The sequence below is a fragment of the Pygocentrus nattereri genome, chromosome 26 (genome assembly GCF_015220715.1).
Source record: "Pygocentrus nattereri isolate fPygNat1 chromosome 26, fPygNat1.pri, whole genome shotgun sequence".
In the NCBI taxonomy this organism is placed as follows: domain Eukaryota; kingdom Metazoa; phylum Chordata; class Actinopteri; order Characiformes; family Serrasalmidae; genus Pygocentrus; species Pygocentrus nattereri.
This window is the reverse complement of record NC_051236.1, coordinates 2,132,501-2,154,946: the sequence shown is the minus strand read 5'-3', so window position 1 is coordinate 2,154,946 and position 22,446 is coordinate 2,132,501. Positions and strand designations below refer to the sequence as shown.

Here is a 22,446-nt window from a genome sequence, read left to right as displayed (position 1 = left end):
GTACCGGAGCATCCGTGCCACCACTGCCAGACTCTGCAACAGCTTTATTCCTCAAGCAATCAGGTTCTTAAACTCACAAGTACTGATCTGAAAGCCCGAGGAACGTAATTTCACTCCACTGTGTACTGGTACAGAGACGAATGACAATAAGAGCCTCTTGACTCTTGAACACCTCTGGGAAGGCTTTCCACAAGGGTTAGGAGTGTTTATGGGAATTTTCTTTCTTCCAGAGGCACATTTGTGAGGTCAGACACTCATGTTGGACGAGAAGGCCTGGCTCACAGTCTCCGCTCTAAGTCATCCCAAAGGGGTTCTATGGGGTTGAGGTCAGGACTCTGTGCAGGCCAGTCAAGTTCTTCCACACCAAACTGGCTCATCCATGTCTTTATGGACCTGCTTTGTGCACTGGTGCGCAGTCATGTTGGAGCAGGAAGGGGCCGTCCCTAAACTGTTCCCACAAAGTCCAAAATTGTCCAAAATCTCTTGGAGCTGAAGCTATAAGAGTTCCTTTCACTGGAACTAAGGGGCCGATCCCAACTCCTGAAAAACAACCCCACACCATGATCCCCCCTCCACCAAACTTTACACTCAGCACAATGCAGTCAGACAAGTACCGTCTCCTGGCAACCGCCAAACCCAGACTCGTCCATCGGATTTCCAGACGGAGAAGCATGATTGGTCACTCCAGAGAACACATCTCCACTGCTCTAGAGTCCAGTGGCGGCGCTTTACACCACTGCATTCCACGCTTTGCACTGCGCTTGGTGATGTAAGGCTTGGATGCAGCTGCTCGGCCATGGAAACCCATTCCATGAATAATTCACTGAGCTCCTGAGAGTGACCCATTCTTTCACTAATGTCTGTAGAAGCAGTCTGCAGGCCTAGGGGCTCGGCTTTATACACCTGTGGCCATGGAAGTGACTGGAACACCTGAACTCAATGATTTGGATGGGTGAGTGAAAACCTTTGGAAATATAGTGTATAAATATATACATCCAAAACATGGATTTCAAATATACAATTATAAAGGTTCTCTAGTAAAGACAATGTTCCTATATAGAACCATGTATTCTCAAAGAACCCTTTGCATGCTTAAAAGGTTGGTGAAATGTTTCTTCAGATTGACGGAGCATGTGTTGCATATGGTTCTATATTATACCTTTTTGAAAAGAGCTGCTTAGAACCGAAAAGGGTTCTGCTATTGTGACGATGCCAAGCTTATAAGAGTAGAAGAACCTGTTTTAAAACCCTTTTAATTAACCCTTTTAATTAATCTGTTCCCCAGTAATTAAACAAAATTAAATAATACAGTAAAATTGTATTTTTATACTATTATTATTGTTATTCAAATCTGGCAAATATGGGAATTATATTTCAGCCATATAGCAACATATACAAACATCCACATGTCACACAATAACAATTAACTATATATGATGGAAAACATCAATAATAATAATAATAATAATAAGAAGAAGAAGAAGAAGAAGAAGAAGAAGAAGAAAAACGACAACAACAATAATAAATAACTACAATATTACAATATTATATTTTGCAATTATTATAATAATAGGACTTTTTCGCATCAAATCACTCTGAATGACTTTGTTTCCACGTTAATGACTTATTTATGCAGACATTTCAAAGAATCTGTTGGATTCTCCCCTTTTAGATGCATTACTCATGCCCCCTCAGACGTCTGGTTCCTACCGCCACCGTTGTGATCAATTCTAACTCTGTGCGTTTCTTTGAAAGGGAGCACTGCACATCAAAACACTCTGAACAGGTCGCTTTACACTTCGAAGAGTTTAATATGCCGAACTTTTAGGAAAGCAGAGGATTTCTGTTTTAAAGACTTGACGCCGCTGAGTCTGTTACCGCTTCCCCTCGTATTCGAGGCATTACGGTACAAGCATGGACGCCGTGTAGAGCCGGAGCTGCTGCATGCGGTCTTGTTTTCTGCTCAGCAGAGAGCGGAGAGGAGAGGACTCGAGGCTTCGGGCGGATTTGGAGGAGGTTTAACATAAACCAGCTCAGTAAACTAACGGCCTGTTTACTTGTGGTGGTTTTTGCTCTGACAGGCTTCAGTAAGGAACCGTTTCTCCTGTTTATTAGCTGTATTAGAGGGAGGCGAGGAGCCGAGACGTTCACCAGCTTCTTATCACAATTTCCCCGTTCCACCTTAAATGGTGCAGCAGTTACGTTCTGGCGCTTCAGGCCTCAAACAGCAAGTGCTGCGCCATTTAAGGTGGAACGGTGAAATCCCACTAAGAAGCTGGCGAGTAGGAAGCCTGTTTAAGGAGGCAGTAAACAAAAGTTTATTTTACTGTAAATGTCAGAAACTATTATTGTCCTTGGACTCCAGTCACTGTCCGCTCTGTTAGACACTCCTACCTTGTCGGTCCACCTTGTAGATATAAAGTCAGAGACGACAGCTCATCTGCTGCTGTACGGTTTGTGTTGGTCATCCTCTAGTCCTTCATCAGTGGTCACAGGACACTGTTGGCTGGATATTTTTGGTTGGTGGACTATTCTCAGTCCAGCAGTGACACTGAGGTGTTTTAAAAACTCCAGCAGCACTGCTGCGTCTGATCCACTCAGACCAGCGCAACACACACTAACACACCACCACCACGTCAGTGTTACTGCAGTGCTGAGAATGATCCACCACCCAAACAGTACCTGCTCTGTGAGGGTCCATGGGGGTCCTGACCACTGAAGATCAGGGTAACAGAGTATCAGAGAAACAGATGGACTACAGTCTGTAACTGTAGAACTACAGAGTGCAGCTATACAGTAAGTGGAGCTGATAAAGTGGACAGTGAGCGTAGAAACAAGGAGGTGGTCAGGATGTTATGCCTGACCGGTGTATGTTCTCTGTGGTAGCTTGTAAGCTGCCTTGTGTAGAGTCGAGTCGAGTCCAGGAGTTTTAGGTATGAAGTTTGTTAATTCAGTCTGTGGTCCAGCTATTCTAGCCCGAGCTTGCCTGACGTGGCTGCGGTTACACAGCACGTAAAAATGGCCCAAATCTGATTTTCTCACCCAGTCCGATTTGGTTTGGTCTTAAACGTGATCAGTCTGGACAGATCAGCTCCTAAACCCACCCACAAAGGGCAGTGCTTCCCGAGGCTCGTCCAGAGGTCAGCAGTCACGACGGCCTCCGAACGCCTGTCGCTCACAGAGCTGTGAGCTTCGTCTTCGCCAGCATCACATGAGCGATTGTGAGCTTCCAGCGATTGACAGCTGGGCTCATCACCCAGAATGCGTTCGAGTACCTTCTTTGGTTCTTCTCAGATTCTTTAAACTGTTCTCTGACGCTGCGGCCTCGGCCTCGTTCCAAACCTCTTCAAACTCGGAGCGGCTCCGATGGGTCTCGTCTCGTTTTTGTGCAGAAACATCGGCCTAAATGTTTCTGAGCCTCAGCAGCGCGAAGAGATGACGAATGTCGAGTTGGACAGTCGCATGAACTCGGATCTGGCTGTTCAGACTGAGTCGCACCGCCGCAGATCGGATACGGATCGGATTTCAGTGCCACGTATGAAAGCGTCTCAAACCCGAAGTGAAAATGTCGGATTCAGTGTGTTTATCTGCTCACACAGACACACAGACACACATCTGTGTCACACACGAAGAAAAAGATCGGATTTGGGCCACTTTTACCTGCTGAGTGAACGTAGCCATAAAGCAACAGCACTAAGCTGTGCATGTCCAAAAGTATTTAGACATAGATCTGGGCAAGATTACAGTATATATTGTTATATTTCCGGTGTCATTGTGCATCTATACGTACTGTAGCAATGTGCATGTTACTGTTTTTTTTCTGCAGTGCTAGTCTCAGTTACATAGATAGGCAGGCAGGCAGGCAGGCAGGAAAGCAGACAGGAAGGCAGGCAGGCAGGCAGGAAAGCAGACAGGAAGAAAGGCAGGCGGGCCGACTGGCCCTTATTGACCCCAGAGGGAAATTACGGTGATTCATGTAATAATATAATTATTCATCATATAATTACACAAACTTACATAAACTACGCAGAAAAATACAAAATAGAAATAATCTAGACACAGGTAAAGTACAAGAGAAATAAAAAGTATAAAGTATATCTATTTACATATTTACATGGCATATGAGAGATTTATGTATTTACTGTATTTACAGTCTGTATTTACAGTCAGCAGGCACTGTGTGGTGCGAGGTCGTCTAACAGCACATATTATAGACGTCACTAACTCTGAGCTGCATCAGTACTGTAGTGTAAAGTGCAGTGAAAAGTGTGGGTACAGTAATAGTTGTGATGTACTGCACAGTGTGTATTAATCAGAGAGGAGATACAGTGACGTGGGTCACAGTGCAGACAGCAGGAGATCAGTACCGTCTCTGCAGTGAGGGGAGCTGTTGTAGAGCCGTATAGCAGTGGGTAAGTGGGCTCTTTAACGCAGTGCAGTTATTGTGATTCTCTAAACATTACTGTATGCTCCAGGGTATATTTTGGTTTGTCCATCTGAATTTTCGTGACCAAATCATAAGGCAAATTAACCAGTAACTGCATGAAATAAGTTTTATTAGTATTTATTAGTATTATAGTAATTTATTTTTTGTAAAAGCCCCTCAGATGATCAGAACGTGTGTTTTATGATCTCCACATTTCACTACACGCTCACAATTCACTGCTGAGAGCCAAAAATCTCGGCCGCTCTTTGTGTTATTTTCTAAAAGTGATGTTTCCAGAGCAGATCACTGAAGAGACGCCGTCTGTTTATAGTTTAGAGCCCAGATTTGGGGAAAAACGGGTCGACTTTCAGTAGAAAAACAAACTGAGTTCAGCTTCTTTTATTATAAGGGTTTAAAATGACGTCACCGTCTATTAGACTGGAGAGACGAGCTACAGCCTCACACGACGCCCAGCTTCTGAACGGAGCTCATCCTCTTAAACTCACTGGTGGTTCCAAAATGCACTTCGTCATATTCTTCATAACTTTCATATTTCATAAGCTGCATGAGTGACTGTAAATCAGTTACGCAGTCCGTCGTATCACGCCGTCCTGAGACATCATGCAGCACTACTCATATCCACGTTCGTTGACCGTCCACTGTAGCGGTCAGCAGCACTGTGGTGCATCTGACCAGCATGGTCTCATTTACGTCCACCTGGCCTGCGTGGAGTATGAAGTATTGGCATGTACTGCTGTGCTGTGGTGCTGCCCTTCATGCCTAGTGAACCTAGCATACATTTTCGCTCCAACAGCCACAAGGTGGAGTCGTAAACTGCATTAAGGCCATAATGCATTGTTACGCAGCTTAAAGTAGGTCAGGTCACATACTTTAGATCAGTTTTACAGTCGCCCACAATTCCGCTTTCCCTCCACTCCTGCACCCACTTTATTCTGTCCTTTAACACGGGGTGGAGTATAAAACGAGCGTAAATCAGTGAGTTTTAATGTGAACAAAACATGACCTGATCTAATTAACACCTTAAATCCTAGGCTAATTATTAAGCCTTTATTGTTATTATCCATTCACTATGATTATTTACTGCTTTGGAGCTAATATAGTTCTTAAATTAAACACTATTTAAAAAAAATGTTCAGAATTAAGTTCATTAATGATTTAACATCATTAAAGTAATTTGAAGTGGTTTTAGTGAAATGGTTCATCGTGCAGACTGAACAGCGTTCTGTGAGGCCACTTTTAGAGGCAGGAATAACTTCAGACGTCTGGTTCCTATCACCACCACTGCGAACAGTCCTGACTGTAGGTTTCTCCAGAGCATCGAGTTTCACAACAAACCACTCCGAATGACTCTGTTTACATCTTTAGTGTTATAATCCAGAATTTTCAAAACATTAGTGGGATTCTCCTTTAAGATGTGTGCTTAAGGGTGTGAGGAGCCAAAGAATGCCCCAGCCCCCAGTGTTCATTAACATTAATGATATTAATCCCAGTGTGTGCTATCTAGTGAGTACAGTGAGGCTCATATGTAAGTCATGTGATTGAGAGTGAAGATTTATGTGCTGGTGCACTTCCAGGCAGTTTGGCGGATTTTTAACCTTTTTTTAAAATTTATTTACCTAAAGCTCAGACTATGTGGGCTAAGTGAACACATGAAATACGTTCAGTTTCAGTTTCCATTTTTTTCTGTTAGCCCCACTTTTACACAATATAAATGACATTACCTGCCCTTTAAAAGGCCGAACTGGCATGTGGAAAAATGAAAAAACATGCATTAAATAAATAAAAGGCTACCTTAGAATTACTGAATGTAAAAACTTAATTACAGTTTTTCCTGTTGACTTTTTTTTGTGTATTTTTCATCCACGTACAGCACTGTGTGAAAGTTTTAGGCGTCTAAGCAGATTTTTAAACAGTTGACCTCAGCAGTGAGTTTATCACAATATACATTTCTGCCTTTCTATCATCTGGAACCAGTCTGCCCATTCTCCTCTGACCTCTCACATCAACAAGGCATTTTCGTCCACACAACTGACCGCTCACTGGATATTTCCTCTTTTTCTGACCGTTCTCTGTAAACCCTAGAGATGGTTGTGCGTGAAAATCCCAGCAGATCAGCAGTTTCTGAAATACTCAGACCAGCCCGTCTGGCACCAACAACCACGCCACGTTCAAAGCCCCTTAAATCCCCTTTCTTCCCCGTTCTGATGCTCGGTCTGCACTTCAGCAAGTCGTCTTGACCACCTCTACATGCCTAAATGCAGTGAGCTGCGGCCGTGTGATTGGCTGATTAGCTATTTGTGTTAACAAGCAACTGAACATTTACATTTATTAGGTGTACCTAATAAAGTGGCTTCTGTGTGTGTGTGTGTGTGTGTATATATATATATATATATATATATATATATATATATATATATATATATAAAATGTAATATGCTTAAAGTACTGAATATTAAGCATCATTTTGATACATGTGCATTCACATAGTATTTGCATCACAAAACAACACAGCAACAAACAGACATTAAATTAGCTGGTGGAGCTGATGAGTCCAGCTGTGAGGTGTGAAGTGTGACTCTACATGCTGACCCTTTAGAGAATGAACCATTCTGACTCTTCCAGGTGTCTGACTGCAACAGCATGATAACCCCGGCGTTTGAGCTGAGTCAAGACCCCGACTTCCTCACGCTGGTCGTCCGCGTCCCCTACACACGAACATCTGAGTTTGACGTCTACGTCGACGGAGAGGACTTCAAGTTCTACGCCAAGCCTTATTTTCTCAGGTGGGTGGTCTGTGGATGAGTGCCCCCTCAGGAAAATATTACTGACTGTAGTCAAGAATGTGATGATGATAAAAACAGAAAAAACAACAGGGCATTTAACCTGCAGGCCAGAAGAAGTAAGGAAGCAAGTAGTGACTTGTTTTAGTGTGTTTCCAAAATATTTTACGGTTAAGTCAGTAACGCCAACAACCTCCACATGTTTACTGGCGTGTAGTTTAACCAAGGACTTTTTTCCAGAATATTCCGTTGGCCTGCAGTGATGTACTTATAAAGCTCTTACTTTATAGAAGAGAAACTCTTGTGGTCTTTGTTGATAATTAGTCCTGTATATTCATTTTAACCTCTTCAACTCCACCGGTGGGTCCAAGCCGCACTCGGTCATGTTCTTCATAACGTTCATATTCCATAAGCTCCATTCAGGACGCTGGGCGTCGTGTGAGGCTGTAGCTCTTCTCTCCAGTCTAATAGACGGTGATGTCATTTTAAACCCTTATAATAAAAGAAGCTGAACTCAGTTTGTTTTTCTACTGAAAGTCGAGCCGTTTTCCCCAAATCTGGGCTCTAAACTATAAACAGACGGCGTCTCTTCAGTGATCTGCTCTGGAAACATCACTTTTAGAGAACAACACAAAGAGCGGCCGAGATTTTTGGCCTTCAGCAGTGAATTGTAAGTATATAGTGACATGTGGAGATCATAAAACACACGTTCTGTTCATTTGAGGAGCTTTTACAATAAATAAATAAAATTTACATTTATTTCATGCAGTTACTGAATAATTTACCTTATGATTTGGTCATGAAAATTCAGATGGACACACCAAAATACACCCTGGAGACTAAGAGGTTAAAGCATTTGGAGGCCAATTAGTGAGTTATTCCTCTTTGTTATTTTGCCTGTCAGTCAGACGACCCTTCCCTGTCAAAGCAGGCGGTTCTTCCCTGTGGGTGGATAACTAGTGGATAAAACCAAAAAGATTATTCCCGGAGACTCGGCAGGAATAAAGCAAATAGAGACGCAGTTAGTTGGAACCTGTTGATGCAGATGTTTTTCAATTTTTTAGATATTTATTTTAATTTAGAGTAATGCCCGAACATTTGTCCTGTAGCGTGTATAAATGTTGCATTGCTTCAGTTAGAAGACCTTCTAATAGTGTTTTGTTTCTGCTTTATATCTGCTAAATGAAAGTGGAACGCAGAGAGATGAAAATGTACAGCACTGAGCGAAAGTCTGAGGCACCCAAGACACATTTTCAAAATCTATTTATTTGTGTAGTTTGTATCTATGTAATAGTCATATATATATATATATATATAGTGATTTTCTGGATGTTGGTGTGTTTCCCCATCTCCAAGCCTCTCCTCGAGGAAGTCCAGTATTATATGTAGTTATAAAGCAGCTCCTGGTTTGACCAATCAGTGCTCAGTAAATTGAGCTCATGATGTAATTGATGATATTAACGAGTCTCTGTGGCGGCTGTGAAGGTGTCCAGGAAAAATATGGACCCGAGAAATTCTTGTTCCTTTTTATTGTTTTTCTGTTTATTTGAATTATGAATATGAATTTATTCTAATGTATATTGTGATAAACTCACTGCTGAGGTCCATTGTTTAAAAATTTGCTTAGACGCCTAAAACTTTCCCACAGCGCTGTAGATCTGTAGTTCTGCACCGTAATGTACTTTACAAGCAGTTCACCTGCTTTCATGTCTTATAGGTTGACTCTGCCTGGACGAATAGTGCAGGATGGAAGAGAAAAGGCCTCGTTTGACATTGATAAAGGTAGCATCCTTTTTCTTTCTTGGGAACGAGAATGATAATCCATTGAGCGATAAAACAGCAAACTTTTGATAAGTAATCACTAACAAGCCATTTAGAACCTGAGCCTCCAAGTGGGCAGCTGGGCATATCTTCATGTTTTTGATTTGAACTTGGTGATTATATTACGGCAAAATCAAGTTGTCAGGTTGTCAGTGATACCAGTTATTAACACTAATGTTTCATGTTTAATATGAAAATAATATGCAAGTATGTAAAAACTGAAGCACAACCAAAAACGGAATGCACCCCGTCAGACACGCATGCGATGCACTTCAGCCAGTCGCTTCCGGGCAGCCAGTAGGAAAGCAGCTGGCTGGTCTGGTGGTTCCTCTTGCCAGCTGAAAGGAGAACGCCACCCACTTTGCCTGACTGCTGGACACACCGTGAGTGATGTGAAAGGAGTCTGAGTTCTAATGGAGTCGTGGTCGGAAATCTCAAAGGAATAGAAGGAAAACTCTTACATGGTGAACACAGAAAGAACTGAGGCCATTTGCAGTGGGTTCCCTTCCAGGTTCACTTGCAGGGCGTTTTCACACTTGGGCCATTTCAACATCTGAAGTGGACTCAGACCCTCTAAACAGCCCCAGTTTGTTTTGTGGTTCGATTAATTTGTGCATTGTGAAAACAAAACGGCCCCAGTGCACTTTAACTTTGCTGTGTGGTGAAGACCTCGAGGCTGAATGAATGAAACTTCACTGAGGAGCACAGCCGAAAACGGAGCCCACCCCGGCAGACCCGCGGGGCGATTTTTCCAATTTCGCACGATGCACTGTGGCCAGTCATTTCAGCGAGGCCAATAAGAGAGCAGCAGGCAGGTCTGGTGGTTCTTCTCGTCACCTGACTTTTATCAGATTTATCAGACAAAGCTGCCCACTTTGCGAGCTCTGTGCACACCGTGAGGGCTGTGAAAGGGGTCCGAGCTCTGGTCTGAACAAGAAGTGGTCAAAGGACCAGAAAGAAAACGGAGTCCTCTTCATAGTTCACTTACATGGTGAACACAAAAAGAACTGAGGCCGTTTGGGTTCCCTTCCAGGTTCGCTTAAACAGAGCTCAGTTCGGTTCTTTTAAAACGAACTATATGTGCAAACGCTGTAAGTGACCTACAGATAGGACTGAGTTTTCTTTCTGGTCCTTTTTTAGCATTATTGAGATCTCAGACCACTTCTGAGCACCATTAGAACTCCGAACCCTTTCACAGTGCTCAAAGTGGGCAGCGTTCTCTGATCAAATCAACCTTTCAGGTGAGGAAAGGACCTACCGGACACACCTGCTCTTCACTTACTGGCTGTGCTGAAACACAGATCTCGCGTCTCGTGTCCGTTTTATGCTCCTTTCAGTGAACAGAGTTTTCATTCATTCAGAGTTCAGAGTGAAAGCAGCTTAAACCTTTGCATAGCCTGCATGCCCAGCATCAGCCTTTAACACAGGCTCTTGTATGTTATCGGCTTAATGTGCCAGCGCTGCTGTCTTGTCACAGGCAGGGTTTATCCTGAGTAGTACCTTATAAATGATCCTTGATCTGTTTTAACGCATTAAAGCGCTGGAAGACTGTGGCTGTGTGTACGTTGAACCTCGAGATCTTTACCATGAAGCCAAAGCAGACTGGGGCCGTTCTGTTTTCACAGCGCGCAAATCGATCGGGCCACGAAACGAATTACAAACAAACCGAACTGAGATGAACCGGTCTGAGTCCATTGATTCAGTCATTTAGTGATTCAGTCATTCAACACTGAGGTGTTTAAAAACTCCAGCAGCGCTGCTGTGTCTGATCCACTCAGACCAGCGCAACACACCATAACACACCACCACCACGTCAGTGTTACTGCAGTGCTGAGAATGACCCACCACCCAAATAGTACCTGCTCCGTGAGGGTCCATGGGGTCCTGACCACTGACGAACAGTGGAGCTGATACAATTCATAATTTGTGCCATTCATAATTACTTTTGAAAGTACATCGGTATACATGACCATGACTGGACTAAAACAGCCTCTTTGGGATTTTTATGTTTAAAAATAGCTTAAGAAACGTATGTTTTACTACACTACTAATGTAGGATGAGAGAAATTACAGTGTTAGCAGTAAATGCTGATTGTGTTGTGATGTCCACGGTGCTTCAAGTTGTTTTCTGCTGTCCCGCTGTCTGACTAATGGACGGTGGAGTATTCTCTGACCATAAAGCAGGAAAAAGGAAAATAAAATTGATTCCAGATTTGGGTGAATGCTCAGAATGGCCCTCGCTGATGTGATGAGGTTAGGCTCGCTGAGGATTGGTCTAATCCACAGGGAAGTGGGGCCTCATGCGCTGCTCTTCTCGAAGTGCGAGAGATAATCTAAGATCAAGTCCATCCTGATATGCTTGTTCTCAGTGGGATTTGAAAGCCAGAAACTAATCCTAGATCTCTGCGTTTAAGTCTTAAAGCCTTAATGCGTCGGGCCTCAGGTCTGAGAGATGTGTGTGACTGAAGCAACTGAAAATGAATACAGTGGTAAAACAGACATTGAAATACAGTGGACACAAAAAGTATTTGGACAGCAGAACAGTGGAACGGAACAACCTTCCTCCAGAACCAACACGGAGATGTATGTGCGAGACAATAAAATGTACACAGTGCAGGCAGTACAGTACAATAAATGCATGCAATTAATACAAAACAGAGCACAGGCAGCACACGGTACTGAGAGTATGGCGCTGTGTAAAGGAGGATGAGATATAATATGACATATTAGTAGCTTAGCAGATAACCTAGCAGATATGAGCATAGCAGTCACTGAGGTAGTAACCACAGCAGAGATGGTATACAGTATACAGTATACAGTATTTGGTTGATACAGTAATTCTAGCAGCTGATATTGTTAAAGTGCAGTAAAATGTGCGGAAATGCAAGTATTTAGATTTACAGTCATGTCAAATGACGTATATCAGTGACATGCAGTAACTGTTTAAATACAGTCTTCCAAAATTTGTAACTGCAAGACGTGGGAAGTGAGTTAGTCCCTTAGTGTTATTTATACAACAGTTAATTCCGGCCACGCAAGCTGATCGTGTTTATAACGGCACGTTTTTTTCCACAAACACTGTCACTCCGCTGAGATGCCGTTGCTAAGCAACGACTTTGACAGCTGTAGGAGACGCTCAAGCCGTTTGAACGTTTTTACTTCTTACTTTGCCACAAACAGAAAACAGACACTGTTAAGACCACATCTGACCGACAGCCGATTTGGTCCGACTCTGAAGACGAGACGACGCTAAATTCCCAAACTGTCGTCACCACTGAGCAGCTTTTCAGTCGGCAGCTGTGACAGAAGAACAGCTGAACAACCTGGAATCAGCCAGAAATGAACCCAACACCATTCGCCAAACTAAACGGGCTGTAAGAAGCTTTACAGACCGGCTGGAACAAAACAGCATTAATACTGATCTGGACAAACTGACCAAACTGAGCTGAACCTGATATTGGGTCAGTTTTATGGCTCAGTCTGATTTGGTCCGACTCTGAAGATCAGACGCCAAACTAAACGGGCTGTAAGAAGCTTTACAGACCGGCTGGAACAAAACAACATTAATACTGATCTAGAAAAAATTGACAAAACGAACTGCCGGCTGAGCAGCGAGTGGGCGGAGCTCGTTACTCTGACGTAGCAACAAGCTGCTCGTTAAGGAGCTTTAATTAGGAGGAAGGAACTGAACATTAAAACATATTAAACGCCGCGTTCACGGCCAGTTTATTCATTTCTCACTGTATTTATTTAACTGCTGTATTAAAGCAGAAGAACACTCGGTCGTTTGTTATTGCAAATAATATCACATCTACGAGATTTACCTTTGGCTCATGCCTGTGACCAAATCACAGCCGTGATAACGCACTCCCTGTCATGTCCAGGGGGATGTCCTTCAATTCAGTCCGTGGGAGTTGAGGAATCTGATGGCTTGTGAGAAGAAACTGTTGCCCCGTCTGGCTGTGAGGGCCCGAATGCTGCGGTAGCCTCTTCCAGATGGCAGAAGAGAGAACAGTTCGTGTGAGGGGTGTGTGGGGTCAGTCACAATGCTGGTGGCTTTTCAGGTGCAGCTTGTGGTGTAAATGTCCGTGATGGAGGGAATAGAGACCCTGATGATCTTTTCAGCTGTCCTCACTATTCGCTGGAGGGTCCTGCGATCAGAGGCGGTGCAATTCCCAAACCAGGCAGTATTGCAGCTGCTCAGGATGCTCTCCATAGTAACTCAAAGTCTGGAGCGGTCCTTCGTCAGTGCTGTAGCCAAGCTTGTGTTCGTTAATGGGGTCATGAGCTCAAGTGTACAAAAGCATTTTGGATGCAAACCTGCAGTAATCATGTGGTCAAACGCTAATGAGCTGCATTCCCAAGTGGCGCAAGCATCTAAGCGTTGGCCCTGTCATCAGGAGATCTTGAGGTCAATCCCTCGTGATGATACGGCCATCCGAGGCTGGGAGTCCAAGACAGCGCAACTGGCCTCGCTCTCTCTGGGTGTGTAGGATCTCCCTCCCCTTCTTCTTCCATCAGCCAGGTACTGTTTGGGTGGTGGATCATTCTTAGCACTGCAGTAACACTGACGTGGTGGTGGTGTGTTTGTGTGTTGTGCTGCTACGAGTGGATCAGACACAGCAGATCCAAATATTTTACCATCAACATTACATGTAAACCAGGTTCACTGGTGGATTTGGATAGTAAATAAAATGGCTATATTTGTGTTGTAGGCATGGTGACCATGCAAACTCCACACAGAGAGGACCCCAGTCACCCGGCCGGGGAATCGAACCCAGGCCCGTTTTGTCAAGTAAAACTTCTTAAATATAGTCAATAAATCTATTATTTCTCCTGTTGAGACTGTTATAAGCTTAATATAAAATTATTTTACCTTTTTTCTAGACATTTTTACATTTTAAAGTCATTTTATTAAGTAAAAATATCTCCTCTGTATTGGCAGATAATTATAATGTAATACATATGCTATATAATATAATAATAATGCTAGTTTTAAGAAATGTGCCCGAAACCAACAGACTTCTCTACCAGTAAAGTGACACAATTTTACTTAATAAAATGACTGAAAACAAGTAAAAATGTCTATAAAATAAGCTAGATAATCTTATAATAAGTGCACAACCACCTAAAATAGGGAAATATTAGATATATTGACTAAATTTAAGATCATTTCTCTTGACAAGACACTATTTTTTTGCAGTGAACGATTTTCACAGCGACTCTGAGTGACTTTGTGCAGAGACTTGGAAAAAGAGGCCGAATTGCCCTTTACGACATATTATTTAATAAGCGCTTGAAAAATGGGATGCAATAATACAGTAGCGTCGCAGAACGACCCCTGAGAGAAGTTGGCTTTGGGGCGAACGTGGACGCAATCGATTGTTCCCTGGTGTCTATGTTTAGAGATTTGGCTGATGGTCTCGGACGTTTAATAGGCGGGTTGGGTCAGGCCTGCGGTAATAAGTGCTCTGTCTGCTTCCATCTCTTTCCTCGCTGTCTGCTGTGACACTTAACTTCCGCTCCATTCTTCATCCTGTCTTTTATCGCGCTTATTAATCGCTTATCTATCTCGGCGATAGAAGGCAGAACAGTAGTAGCGACGTGATGGCTCTCGACCTATCCGTCGTGGCACTGACAGGTCCTTTAATGAGCTGCCTGTTACTGGTTTTAATTACGCGGCATGGATATAGACTCCAGCTTGACACCTCGCTGCCCTTATTGTGCCTCGCCCTCCCCAGCGCACACGGTGAATTATTCAGTAACAGTCAGTCATAAAAGCGCCGCTAATCGCTTTCCATGTTTACACAAGTAATTATAAATCATTCAGATGTCTCATCAGGGACGTCGAACCAGAGTAATTATCAGCGTAACTGCGTAATACGTTTTTTAGATAAGCAGGACAGTGAAGAGTTTTCTTCCCCCTGTAACAGGTTTTATATGCCTGTACTGTAGTTAAGCTAAAATAAGGCAAGATAATCTTAAAGTGAATTAAACGAGTCATTTGAATCACCAAAATGCCTAAAAGTTAAATATCCATTTGTCATTTACTGATAAAAAGCTCCCCCTCGGAAATGTATTCCATTAAATGGTCATGAATACCCTGCCTCTCGGCGTGAGACGCAGCAGGACACTTGAGCGACGCTGAAACCAAATGCATGCTTGACCAAATTATTCTTCATCTTCTCGATGATGTACGTTCATATTTTCAGGTAAAGTGGCAGGAAGTTTTGTAAAAAGCCGCAGCGTGAGGAGTCGTTTACGTTTACGTCACGTCCTCTTCTCTGAGTTTATCGGCTGGTTGCAAAGCAGAAATCTGATTACTGTCTGACTCCTGTAGACCTGGAGCTTCCCCGTTACCCGATTACTCGAGTGAGTGGAATACATTGACGAGATTACTGACAAAGTCTGAGTTTGTTCGGTTCTCAGATTATTAAGTGCATGTCATTGTTTTCCGATAGTTCTAGGCCTAAAGTTCATGGTGGAGAGGTGCATGCAGGGTGTTGTAGGTCAAAGAAAACCTTTTGTAGATGATCGTTACATATAAAAACTCAGATTCACTGGTGGCTATACTTGTGTTGAAGACGTGCCGACCCCTGGTTCCTATCACCACCGTGAAGGGCTTTGTTTACAATGATGTCAATGATTAAACTGTGCAGAAACTTTGAAAAATCGGTGGAATTCCTCTTTAAACCTGAGACGTCTTGAACTTCATTACTTTTTATTTTCTCTTTCTCTTTTTTTGCATGCTGGCAGACAGAAATCAAAGAGCGATGATGTAAGCTGTGATCCAGCTATGACACAGTCCTTGTATATCGCTCATGCTTTCATGTGGTTATTCAGAAGGTGACGTTCAGTGGTCAGATTGTGCGCTGCTTTGGTAGCGCAGGATAAAAAGGCTTTTCAGATATCGCTCATCTCATTCTGTGAGTAGATTGCCTAGCCAACAATCTCTTTTATACCATCATATTACACCCCATTTTGTGTTATTATCTGTAGCTGGCTGTGAATATAAACAGCTTGAGGTAATCTTTGAGTCTTTGATGTTTTTTAATAAACAAAGGTAGTCTGTAAATCTCAAATCTGGATGGAATCACAGTATAGAAGTTAAACATCTTAGGTGATAATGAAGTTACGGGGATGGAAAAGGTTTGTTTATTTAACCCTCTTGTATGGATCCTGACTGAAATGGATCTCTGTTTACATTGTAGGACAGTATTAAGCATGTCAGCTGTCTTAACATTAGAATAAGATTAAGTGACCCTTATTAGTCCAACAACGGGGAAATTTCACCTCCACATTTCGCCCATCCGTGCAGTGAAACACCACATACACACTAGTGAACACACACACTAGGGGGCAGTGAGCAAACCTGCCCATAATTGTGGGCAGCCCTATCCACTACGCCTGGGGAGCAGTTGGAGGTTAGGTGTCTTGCTCAAGTTCACCTCAGTCACATACTGTCAGCTCAGGGGATCGAACCGGCGACCTTCCGGTCACAGGGCTGGTTCCTGACCTCCAGCCCACGACTTCCCGTCTTTCTCTATGTATCTAAACTAGGGATGCACATTTTGGCAATTTCTTTTGACTGATTGCTGACATTACTTGGTGATTAACATAAATAACTAAAACCAACTATTTGACCCATCAAAATGGGTAGTTCTGGTTCTGAAATCTGATTGGCTGACCAGACAGGGGTAATTGTCCACGAGCGCCCAGCACACATCAGCTGAGTTCTGTATTAATGCACTGAGACATTAAAAAAGCTGTTCTGTGTATGGACTGTGGCCTGTGGCCTGTCCACGGTGTTTCTTGCCTTCTGCCCAATGACCACTGGGATAGGCTCCAGCACTGTCAAGACCCATGAGGATAAGCGGTTTAGATGATGGGTGGGGTGGGTATCGTTGGTTTTAGGCCTGAATACACATTCCCCTGTAAGTACTCTACAGTACCATCCCCAGCATTTGGCACTGTGGGGGCAGATTTATGTGATGAAGGTGAAGCCACTGCTGTTCATAAGGAAAGCAAACATGCTCTATAGAAATAAATAAATAAATAAAATAATGGAAGTAATGCTGTGGCTGGCTGAGCATGGCAGCTTCTATAACTGCCTTACTTAGCTTTACTGTTCATCTAAGTAAAGATAAAAGAAGTGCAGCAGATCAATTTTCTTTGATTACAGACAAGGCAGATGAGCATAATACTGAGAGAGCATCTGCATGGTTTACTGTGCAGCAAGACTGTCTTACAGCCTATTATTTTGGACATTCAGGTGATTTTACGCATAAACCTCACATCTGTCTGCAGAAGACATTCAAATCTCACTAAAGCTTGTATTCCCCTGCGTTCTATGCCAGGTCTCTTTACGATGCGTGTTCCTAAGGAGACAGCTGGACAGCACTTTGAGGGGCTGGAGATGCTGACCAGTCTTTTGGCACCCAAGGGTTCTAGGTCAGCCAAACCCCTGGTTGAGGACTTAGGTATGCTAGAATCCAGACGCTTTTCCTTTCTTTTACTCACATTTACGCAGAATTTACTGTTTCTGCTTTGCTGCTGGTCTTTCAAGTGTTCTTTTCTATCCCTCCTCGGCCTGGCTACCTTTTGAGGGGCGTGTGGCGGGAGCGAGGCAGTCCAGGAGGACGAAGATGAAGAGGAGGATTTTGATTGGCAGTTAGAGCAGAAGGCGTACGTGGAATCTTCAGAGGATGACCTGAAGAAGCTGCAGAAATACGGCTTCGGAAACCTCAGGACGGGCGTCTTCTCCAGACTTCAGGTAAGAAAACATCAGCATGCACATGTCTGGCTTTTACTGAGCCAAGTTGCTGAAATAACCAGAAGTTTTGACCTCCAAGCTGCAGGGATTTAGAACTTCGTTATTGTATGAAGAAGTGACCTAAAAGAAGAGGTCTGCGTGGGACTTTTTCATAGCGCCCACCCGCTCTGGCAAGGTTTTATCCCGCTCCCGCCCGCTACTGAAATATTTTAGCCCGCTCCATTCCAATACATTCCAATTATATATTAAGATTAAGGTGTTTATGCTCACTCTACTCAACAATCTGAGGGAAAATCTCCAATTGCATGCTTACTACAAGTAATCCAATCCAAGCTTATGCACATGCATAGAGAACCACTTGGTGTAGATGTTACCATGACAACCAGCATCACGTGAGTCCAGTCAGAGTGAGATGAGCAGCAGTGAGCGGTGCTTGTGTTTTTAATTGCTTTAAAATTGTCGGACTCAGGAAAACGTCCTTTAAGGCCAAACGAACATGCGCAGAAGTCAAACTTTCCGACTGAGAATGTAATCAGATACAGGTGTTTACATGGTTATTATTTTTCTATTTAACGGAAGGATTACAGGATTACTCACCTCGATCAATCAGGCAGCAGTTGTGTTCCAAATGGCCTTAATTGGACTAGTCTGTTCTGGTTGATGGTGTATACGTGGACATACTGTATTCCGACTGAGCTATTAGTCAGATTATTAAGGGATTGTTAGGTTGCATGTAAATGTGGCTACTGTGAAATTTTATTATTCAGTGAAAGTTTATTTCCAGTAATCATAAAGTAATTAAGTATAATTTTGGTGTTTTGCGAGGCTCCGCCGTCTCTGTAAGCAACAAGAATTTACAAGTTCACAGGATCAGTTGCTTTGCAACTCTTAGAATGACTTGGTTTCATTTTGTTTTACTGTTATCATTTTATATTGTTTATATATATGTTTTAGTAATCGTTCTGCTTTATTTAGGTTATTCAGTAATTTCACTCATCCCGCTGCCACCTGCAGTGAGCTAGTTACCCACTTGTCCCGCGTGTGGCACTGAAAACTAGTTCTGCAGTTTATTGTGGTGGCTCTCGTGGGTCCTGGGGGAATGTGTGGGAGTGCAGACCCCTACCTAAAAGCATATTTAACTCACCAAATGTGCCTTTGGACTCAATAACTAACATTCCTCCTCTCGCCTGACCAGGAGGAACTGTCAGATGTGACTGATGTCAAAGACCCAGAGAACTCGTCTCCTACTCTGCGGAGACGCAATCGCTTGGATGCTGAGACCACCATATTTTGCGCTGATCACTACCTGTGAGTACTGTTGTGTGTATTATTGTATATGCACTTTTCACTGTCCACATATATATCCAAAAGTTTGTGGACATCAGCTTATTAAGTGATTAAGTGATACTTTTTTGATCCCACAACCGGGGAAATTCCACCTCCGCATTTAACCCATCCATGAAGTGAAACACCACACACACACTAGGGGGCAGTGAGCACACACTTGCCCGGAGCGGTGGGCAGCCCTATCCACGGCGCCCGGGGAGCAGTTGGGGGTTAGGTGTCTTGCTCAAGGACACCGGCCCTGGGGATCGAACCGGCGACCTTCCGGTCACAGGGCCAGATCCTTGACCTCCAGCCCACGACTGCCCCAAACTTATCCAAGGTTTCTTCTGAGATCAAGGGTGTTAATAGGGAGCTTCTCCTCCTTTGCTGCAGTAAGAGTCTTTACTCTTCTGAGAAGGTTTTACATTAGATGTTGGAACATTGCAGTGAGGATTTGATTGCATTCGTGGTCATTAATGAGGTCAGGCGATCCCAGAGGTACTGGATGGAGCTCCGTCGCTCCAGAGGGTGCTCTCCAGCCCAATGCTGGGGGGCTTTATACCCCTCTCCCCTCTAGCCCACGCTTAGTATTGGGTCTGGTGGCCTCGGGCTCATGTGTGGCTGTCCCATTGTATTGGTCCGTGCTTTTCTGTGGAGATTACGAAAGCTGCGAGTGCACAATTGAACACCTGTGGTCAGCGATGCATGCACCCGAATTCACTAATTACAAGAGATGTCTGGATACAGTACAGATGAATGATAAGCAAGACGTTATTCGGTATGAACTGTGACCCAACACCTTGTGAATTCTAGGCTCAGACCAGATCTCGGTCCACCCTCATGGACACAGATGAATGCTTAAACCTCTGCAGTGCTGAAAATAGCGTAACAGTGTGTAAATGCTTTATGCGTGCATTTAGCCATTTGTTATTAATGTATATTTAGCCGCACCGCAATGCCTTTTCCATGAATCACGGCAGATTTATGTTGTTATTATTCGTTGGTGAGAAAATCACATGGTTTTTACTTGAAACCTAATGGTTTTCTGGCACTTCACTGCTTTCTGACAGGTTTTGTGTTTGCTGCTGTTTGTTGGTGTGGGTGTAATATATTACTAAACTGTCTGAAAAGGGTAGTTAACTGCTAAAGCCCCACCAGTGTTTTGTCATTTGAGCTGAGAGACCTCCAAAATGTATGGTTGCAGGTTTTCCGTCATAGTGGATTATGACTAGTGAAGTGCTGGCACTGCTTCTAAACCCTCCACAACATACTGCCTTCATACACAAAGCATATCAGGTATCTTTGTTAAATTTAACATAGACTCAAGAAGTAGCATTTGACAAGTCTTGTGAAGGAGACGAGTAATTTAAAGCAAGTAGAGATGCACTGATAAGCTGCGTCATTTGAGGAGGACATCACTTCAGTTTAAGTTCTGTTATGTCAGTACAATATTATTTACTTCATAAAACTTCTTATGTCATCTTGAAAATGATAACATGAGCTGTTCATTAACAGAGGTGGACAAAGTACATAAACCATGGACTTGAGTTAAAGTCGAGACCCCCAAGGTAAAATATTCCTCAAGTAAAAGTAGAAGTTCCTCCCTTTAGACCTCCACTTGAGTAAAAGTACTAAAGTATTTCCCTTCAAATGTACTTAAGTATAAAGTAAAAGTACTAAAAGAGTAATTCTGGCTCTGATGTCCTGTTATCATTTTTATAACCAGACTGGCTTCATGAACTCATTTCAGGTGAAAGTCCTCCAGCGTCTCTCTTGGTAAACCAGTCTTTTAATAGAACGTCATTAATTAGTGACGCTGACGTCTATTAAAATGATCAGAAGCACAAAACACTGAAGGTAAACAGTTTCCATCAGGGAGAACCGAGTGGCTCTGAAATCACTTTTTACACACAAGCAAAGTTTCAGGTTCAGATTTATTTACAACTTAGTTCCAAGTTTAAGTTGAATAAAAACTGGCTTTAAACTCAGGATCACAGATGAGCTCCTTTACTATGTTGATCTGTAGGCGTCTGTTCATAAACATAAACCAGCCCAAACTCATTTACTATAAAATGAAATGGTGTTTGTAGAAATTCAGAAAAAAGCCGCGTCAGTCTCGACTGCATATGTGGACATATTTCTATATTGAGCTCTATTTACACAAAGTTAGGTTAGTTCATCATTTATGTTGAACAGACTCTCCCAAAGTTTTACGCTGCTGCGCTGACGTTGAACCGCGTGCTGCACTGGGTCGGTATGACCAACAGGTCAAAACCAGCGCTAAACAAAGTGACCGCTGGGCCCTGATTGGTGCTCTGGCTTTGCGCTTCTTTCGTTTTGACATGTTACGTTTTTATACACACAGAAACCAAAAGGAACGACAGATTTCTCAAAATGTAGGAGGAAAAAGTCGGATATTAGACTCTGAAATGTAGTGGAGTGAAAGGAAAAAGTCGCCCAGAGCGGAAAAACTTCAGTACAGATACACCAAAAATACTAAAGTACAGAAACTAATTACATTTACTCAGTTACTCAGTTACTCAGTTACTGTCCAGCATTAATACTTTGCTTTATAGATACATTGTTCACAGTGTAATGAAGTCCTTATGTAGGTAACCTTCAAATGAAGTGTTTTACTTCCTCACAACCCCTTTTCATCAAATTCAAGCTAAAAAAAAAAATCTCATCTCCTACTTTACAGACACAAATGTGGTTTGGATTGAAAGTTAAACATCTGAACTTTTGCCATAACATTTCTGTTTATTTGAATGAGCTACGAATGAGAAATAATTCATATGAAATGACACCATGCTTTTATTACTGCTGCCAACTTCTAAAAGATGCTTTCAGAAACTTTAGTCCAAACATCAGAGAATCATTTGTGTTAATTCCTCACAGGTGTGATTTGTACGAAGGCGAAGAGACGAGGAACGTTCTTCTGAGCTTCAGGCCGTGGTGGAGTGAGCTGAAGCCAGACTCTGATCAGCCTGAAGCCAGTGAGTAAACTCTCACACTTAACCAGCTTTGAGGGAACGTTTCCAGTTTTTATCTTGATGAATGATTCCTGTACCTGCGTAGTTCCTTCATTTCTAACATGTACAGTTCATCTAAAGTGGCTCCTCTACTGCATTACAGCAAAAAAAGCGTTTTCGGGTCCTTTTATTTAGTTTTTTGTTTTTTTTATTGTTTTGTTTTGAGGTCATGGAACACCTTCGTGATTGTGTTTGTCTGTTCTGTCTATTATTACTGGACATGATGCCTTTAACTTGTGCCCCTGAAATTTAGACAAAAGCAGTATT

The 22,446-nt window shown here is 42.9% G+C and overlaps 1 protein-coding gene across 2 annotated transcripts in view; it reads left to right on the top strand.

The window, feature by feature from the left end:
- The first annotated feature begins 918 nt into the window (after positions 1 to 918).
- shq1 (SHQ1, H/ACA ribonucleoprotein assembly factor) overlaps positions 919 to 22,446 on the top strand; it is an 80,864-nt gene continuing 59,336 nt past the window's right edge. Inside the window, exons 1-7 of one of the 2 annotated variants that reach the window (XM_037534759.1) lie at positions 919 to 952; positions 7,070 to 7,230; positions 8,945 to 9,009; positions 17,406 to 17,528; positions 17,655 to 17,821; positions 19,017 to 19,129; positions 22,046 to 22,143. In XM_037534759.1, coding sequence (XP_037390656.1) covers positions 7,088 to 7,230; positions 8,945 to 9,009; positions 17,406 to 17,528; positions 17,655 to 17,821; positions 19,017 to 19,129; positions 22,046 to 22,143 — 709 coding nt within the window. In that variant the 5' untranslated portion in view covers positions 919 to 952; positions 7,070 to 7,087. Of the gene's footprint in view, positions 953 to 1,896; positions 2,088 to 7,069; positions 7,231 to 8,944; positions 9,010 to 17,405; positions 17,529 to 17,654; positions 17,822 to 19,016; positions 19,130 to 22,045; positions 22,144 to 22,446 lie in introns of those variants that run through there. The other variant, XM_017718585.2, reaches the window with a different exon arrangement.